The 5,311-nt window shown below is 66.6% G+C and overlaps 1 protein-coding gene across 6 annotated transcripts; it reads right to left on the minus strand.

Annotated features, from left to right (window-relative positions):
* Positions 1-4,993, minus strand: GTSF1 (gametocyte specific factor 1). Of its 6 annotated transcripts, none has more exons than XM_075525620.1 (8): positions 4,810-4,993; positions 4,465-4,591; positions 4,292-4,381; positions 4,132-4,207; positions 3,953-4,017; positions 2,344-2,388; positions 463-828; positions 1-228 (listed from the first exon to the last, which is right to left on the minus strand). In XM_075525620.1, exons 1-8 carry the CDS (start codon positions 4,900-4,902, stop codon positions 17-19), a joined length of 1,074 nt encoding a protein of 357 aa, XP_075381735.1. In that variant the 5' UTR covers positions 4,903-4,993; the 3' UTR covers positions 1-16. The 6 variants fall into 6 exon arrangements, with proteins under 6 accessions (XP_075381735.1, XP_075381736.1, XP_075381738.1 ...); XM_075525621.1 differs by lacking the exon at positions 1-228 and adding an exon at positions 1,297-1,383 and having other exon boundaries at positions 600-828; positions 2,307-2,388; XM_075525624.1 differs by lacking the exon at positions 1-228 and adding an exon at positions 1,297-1,383 and having other exon boundaries at positions 689-828.
* Between the last annotated feature and the right edge of the window lie 318 nt (positions 4,994-5,311).

The raw sequence follows: 5,311 nt of genomic DNA on the forward strand, positions 1-5,311 counted from the left end.
GCCAGAAAGGGCAGTTTTAGTGCTCGAGCGGCGAGGCAGGGGCCGGACGCTGCCCAGCCCTCCTCACCCGGCCCCGCTGTTGCTGGGCATTTGTTGTTTTTCCGCCTAATTTCCTGCGGTCCCGCTCGCCCGGAGGAGCTGGGGCCAAACCCTGGAGGTGCCCCCGCTCCGGGGCAGGATCCGTCCCCGAGCGCGTAGCGAGAGCCAAACCTCGGCGGGATCGACAAGCTGCGGAGATAAAAACCAAAAGGTGTTTAAAAAAAAAAAAAAAAAAGGCCCCAAAGGACTTCACGGGGAGCGATTCCTGCCGGGGCATCCCCCTTCCCCGGGGCTGGGGTGCACGGGGGGGACACACCGAGGGGACGGGGCTTCTCCAACCCCCCCAGCCGTGGATCCCAACCCCGGTGACTTCAAAGCCCCGGGTGAGCCGGGGCCTCGGTGCTGCAACCGCCAGACGCTCACCGGTTCCTGCCTTCTTCCTTTTCCTGACGCTTTCAGACACAAGTTTGACAGTAAATGTGGGGGTTTTTGGTTTTGTTTTTTTTTTTTTTTGGTGCGTACGTGTCCCCCACTCCAGCAGAAACCAGCCGGAGAGCGATGCCGGGCGCTGAATCACAGCGGGGGAATGACAGGGGTGAAGACGAGGGGGAATTTTGTCCTGGGAATTGTGTAGGCAAACCGACGCGGCCGGGGTTGCTCGGGCAGAGCCGGTACTCACAGCCCCGGATCTCCACGCGTCACCCGTACGGGGGGTGGGGGGGGTCTCGGCCGGCACCCCCGGGACTGCGGGAGCCGTGCGAGGGTGGGGGCACACGGGGCGTTTCATCGCTGCGTGGAACAGAACAGGGAGAAGCGGTTAAAGCACGTGGGGCAAGGCCAAAAAGGCATAAAATCTCCCCAAAACCGTAGCGTGGGGAAGCCACCCGACATGGCGGGACCCTCCCGGAAGGGGGGAACAGGGCGGGAGCCGGGAGCTGCCGTCCCCGAAGCGCGGTTGTGCCGCGGCACGGCTTGCCCCGCTCCACGGCGGCAGCCGGACGCCACGGGGGAGGACGAAGGCGAGGCGTATCTGCGCCGCCACCAGAAAAAACCCAAAAAGCCCGACTTTCCCTCCCCACGTCCCCGTCGAGGGGAAAAGCCGACAGCTCCCACCGAGGAGCAGCGCGAGGCGGCTCCGGGATCCGCGGAGGGCTCTCGACGGGAGAAAATAACAGCAAAAATAGGTGGAAAAGGGGGGAAACGCCTGTCGTTTCCCATCCGGCTCAGGGATGAAAATAAGCCAGGCCTCCAACCTACCCGGCTGGATCCACCCTCCGAGCTAAAACTCCCGGCAAGTGTTGCAAGGCCGTTGTTGGCACGGTTCGAAGCACACATGAAACTGCTCTGGAAACCACAGGGGAGAGATGTCAGGCAAAGCCGAAGCAGTCAGACGCTTTTAAACAAGCGAGGCAACAAAGCTGGAGAAATTCCTCCTTAACCCTTACGGAGCAGGAAGGGATTGGGATGGCTTTCCACCTGCGGGCAGCGCGGGGCTGGGGGGGGGGGGGAAACGTTTCCGCTCTCCGATGAGGGGAAGCGGGCACCGCTGCGGAAGCACCGGCTCCGCGCGGGGATGAGATTTGCGGCCGGGGAGGACGCACGGGGAAAGGGTTTTGCCCAGATAAACCCCGGCGGGCAGGCGTCCCGATTCTCCGCACCGAGCTGTGGGGGGATAAACCCCCTCCCCCTTAAACTCAATAAATGGGTTTAAAACATGTCAGGGAGGGGGATTTTTTTTTTTTAAAAAAAAAAAAGCAAAAGTTAGCGCTTGGCAGGTTAAAGCCCAAGGAAGGAGCGGCTGCCGCAAGACGATTCGTGTTCGGCCTCCGGCTTGGAGATGGAGGGAGGAAAAGCGTCTCCCAGATGGGCTGAGCCCAGGATGTGCGGCTCCTGCCAGATGTACGTTAACGGGAGTTATTAGTCGCATAAAAACCGCTCTGCAGCTGCATTTCTGGCACTGGCGAGGGAGGAATTAATTGCAACACCAGATCACTCCTCCGCTGCCCGGCCAGGAGGAACCAGCACGACCCCGCCCGCGTGCTCCCCTCCGTCGGACGGAGGAAAGATATATATCTGACCTTCCCGTGAACCGCTGGAAAAAAAAGAAAGAAAAAAGCAGGTTTTCCCCCCAAACTCAGCCCCGCGGGGTCCCCGCTGCCTGCCTGGGATGTTGGAGGAGGCTGGGGAGCGAGCGGCGGCAGCGGGGCGGGCAGGGAGCCCGGCCGGGGAAGGCGGCATGACACATGTGTTCCCATTTCCACACGTACCGCCCCAAATCCGTCGCCTCCTCTGAGCTCTCCTCACCTCCCAGCGTGGCGGGGGCTCGGCGGGGACCCCGGAAACATCCCGCTGGAAGGAGAAGGGGAGAAGGAATTGGGGGGGTGGGCGGAGGATCGGGGGGATCCCCCCTATTCCCGGCACGACGGCGGGGTTGAGCGCAGCCTGGGTGCGATGGGTGTGTGTCACCGCCAGGCTGGCGGGGGGGGGGGGACGGGGGGACAGCATGACACATTTTTTGGAGGACTGCTCGGGGTGTGGGGGGGGTTACGAGGTCTTCCCGGCTGCACCCCCCTCCCCGAGGGGGGGGGGTGGAACTCACGGCCCAATGCCCCGGGACACGAGGTGCCCGCGTTGCGCAAGAGACGCTAAAATAGCCCCCACCCCCAGCCCAAAATCTGGGCAGCACCCGCGGGGAAACGCCTGTTTTGGTGGGGGAGGGACTGGGGTGGGGATCTGGTGCCTTGGGGGGGGGGGACAGCAGCCCCACAAGCACCGGGACCGAGGCGGGGGGGGGATGTTTACGGTCACCTTGAGCTGGTTCGGTCATGGCCATCCTCTTCGTCGCCGTCCCCGCCGGAGCCCGAGTTTAGGGGTGGTTGGGGACGGGGTGAGGGGGACGGCGGGGCACTGGGGGCCTGGGGGGACGGGGACACGGTGGGGGGATGAGGCACGGGCAGGGCAGGGGGGTTACGGGGACACGGTGGGGGGATACAGGGACACACTGAGGTGGGACAAGGATGTGGGTGAGCCTAGGGGTGACGGGGACACACTGGGGGGCATGGGGACACGCTGAGGGGGGTGACAGGGACACGGGCTGGCCCGGGGGGTTATGGGGATAAACTGGGGGGGGTATGGGGACACGCCAGGGGGGTGACAGGGACACAGGCTGGCCTGGGGGGTTATGGGGATAAACTGGGGGGGTATGGGGACATGCTAGGGGGGTGACAGGGACACGGGCTGGCCCGGGGGGTTATGGGGATAAACTGGGGGGGTATGGGGACACGCCAGGAGGGTGACAGGGACACGGGCTGGCCCGGGGGGTTACGAGGACACACTGAGGGGGTTACGGGGACACGGACAGGCCCAGGGGGGTGAGACCCCGCTGTGCACTAGAGCTGTTGCCCCCCCGCTCCCCCCCATGGAGCCCCCTCGGGGGGGGTGGGGGAACAGGCCCCGCCCCCACTCGTCGGTGCCACAAGGGGCGGGGCCAGCGCGGAGCATGCTGGGAGCGCAGCCAAGGGAGCGCGGGGGGAGCGGGGCCGGCCGGGAGCGCACCCCGGGGGTCCCCTGGGTCCCCATCCCCGCGGTGCCCCCGTCCCCGGGTCACACAGTCCCCTGGGTCCCCATCCCATGGGTACCCCCAGCGTCCATCCCACGGGGGTGGCCCGGTCCCCACCCCACAGGGTCCCCTCGGTGTCCCCCGCCCCGGGTGACGGGACACCACGCACACTCACAGGCAGCGTATTTGTAACATGCATTTAAAACCTGTGGGTACGATCACCCCCCGCAGCAGCCGCCGAGGGGGCACCGGCCCCCCCGGCACCGCGGTCTCCGCAGTCCTGGGGGAGAGACGGGCACCGCCCCGGTCCTGCCATCCCCGACCACGGTTCCTCCTGTGCCCCCAACTCCGCACCCGCCGCAGGGCATCCTGTGGCTCCCCTGCCTTGGCTCCGGCTTGTGGGTGCTGCTGGGGCAGAGCTGGGGGGAAAAAAAAGGACCAGGGGGGTCGGTGCAGGCAGCACCCCAAGGGGGGAATGACACCCAAATGTGGGCACTGAGGGAGGGGATGTCCCCGGCCCTGCGGGCTCCTACCTGTCGCACGGGAGGAGCAGGTCGTTTGTCCTGACGTTGAGGACGAACGGCGGGGGGTCCTCCAGGCCTTCCAGCTCTGCAAAGGGTGACGAGATGGGGACGTGCCAGCCTTGGGGTGACACGGCGAGGAGGGGAAGCTTGGCACCTCAGGGACACTCACCAGCCTCCCAGTCCTCCTGGCACGGGGGGCCCTGCCAGGCCGCGGGGACCTCCGGTTGCTTCATCCCGTCGCCGAAGGGTGCGTCCATCTCTGAGGGGACAGAGGGGACGGTTGGGGGGGGGGGCATGGCTGAGCACGGCCACCGTGGTGGTAGTGGGGGGGCCACGCTATACCGTGGGGGAGGTCAGGCTGGCGCTTGTCAGGGCAGGAGGCGACATGGCTCCGCAGCTTGGCTTGGGGCACCCTGTGCCTGGCGTTGAAGGGGCAGGTGGCCAGCGTGCGGGCCACCCGCGGGTTGTTCTGGGGGTGCAAGGAGAGGTGAGAGGTGCTGGGTTGGGGGGGGGGGGGGGAGCCTCTGCCTCAGAGCTGGCTCATCCCTGGCCCCCAGCAGGCCCCAGGCCCCCGTAGGCCCCAACCTCGGCCCCCAGTAGGCCGCAGCCCCGGCCCTCAACAGGCCCCAGCCCCTCGTAGGCCCCAACCCCGGCCCCCAGTAGGCCCCAACGCCGAGCCCCGCTCACCCGCTGGCACTTGACGAGGTGGTAGGGCAGCCGGGACACCCGGACCTGGTGGCTCTTGTCGTAGGGACACTGGACGAGCGCCTCGGGGTCCATGGCGGGGCCCAGGCCCGGCCGGGCCTCGGCGCAACGGACTCCCAACGGGCCTCGCGCGCGCGCCGCCGCGTCGCCACGGCAACGGGGCCTGGCTTCCGGTACGGCCTGCGGGGGCCGCCGCGCTCCGCTGTCGCCATGGCAACGGGGCCCGGCGGCCGCCGCGGGGCGCCCGCAGCGCGGCTGGGTAGGCCCGGGCGGTTCTATAGGAGCCCAGGTGATGTTATATGGGCCCTGGGCCGTGCTATAGGAGCCCTGGTGATGTTATATGGGCCCTGGGCAGTGCTATAGGAGCCCAGGTGATGTCATATGGGCCCTGGGCCGTGCTATAGGAGCCCTGGGCAGTGCTATATGAGCCCAGGTGATGTTATATGGGCCCTGGGCAGTGCTATAGGAGCCCAGGTGATGTCAT

The sequence above is a fragment of the Mycteria americana genome, chromosome 26, assembly GCF_035582795.1.
Source record: "Mycteria americana isolate JAX WOST 10 ecotype Jacksonville Zoo and Gardens chromosome 26, USCA_MyAme_1.0, whole genome shotgun sequence".
Classification (NCBI taxonomy): Eukaryota; Metazoa; Chordata; class Aves; order Ciconiiformes; family Ciconiidae; genus Mycteria; species Mycteria americana.

Bases quoted from the DNA above. Each gene is read 5' to 3' on its own strand.
- GTSF1 (XM_075525620.1), bottom strand. From the start codon at position 4,902: ATGGACCCCGAGGCGCTCGTCCAGTGTCCCTACGACAAGAGCCACCAG. The intron at 2,389-3,952 runs GTGCGGAGTTGG...TTCTCCTTCCAG, and splicing joins CACAGGATGCCCTGCGGCGG to CGGGATGTTTCCGGGGTCCC. The intron at 229-462 runs GTGAGCGTCTGG...TTATCTCCGCAG, and splicing joins AAGGAAGAAGGCAGGAACCG to CTTGTCGATCCCGCCGAGGT.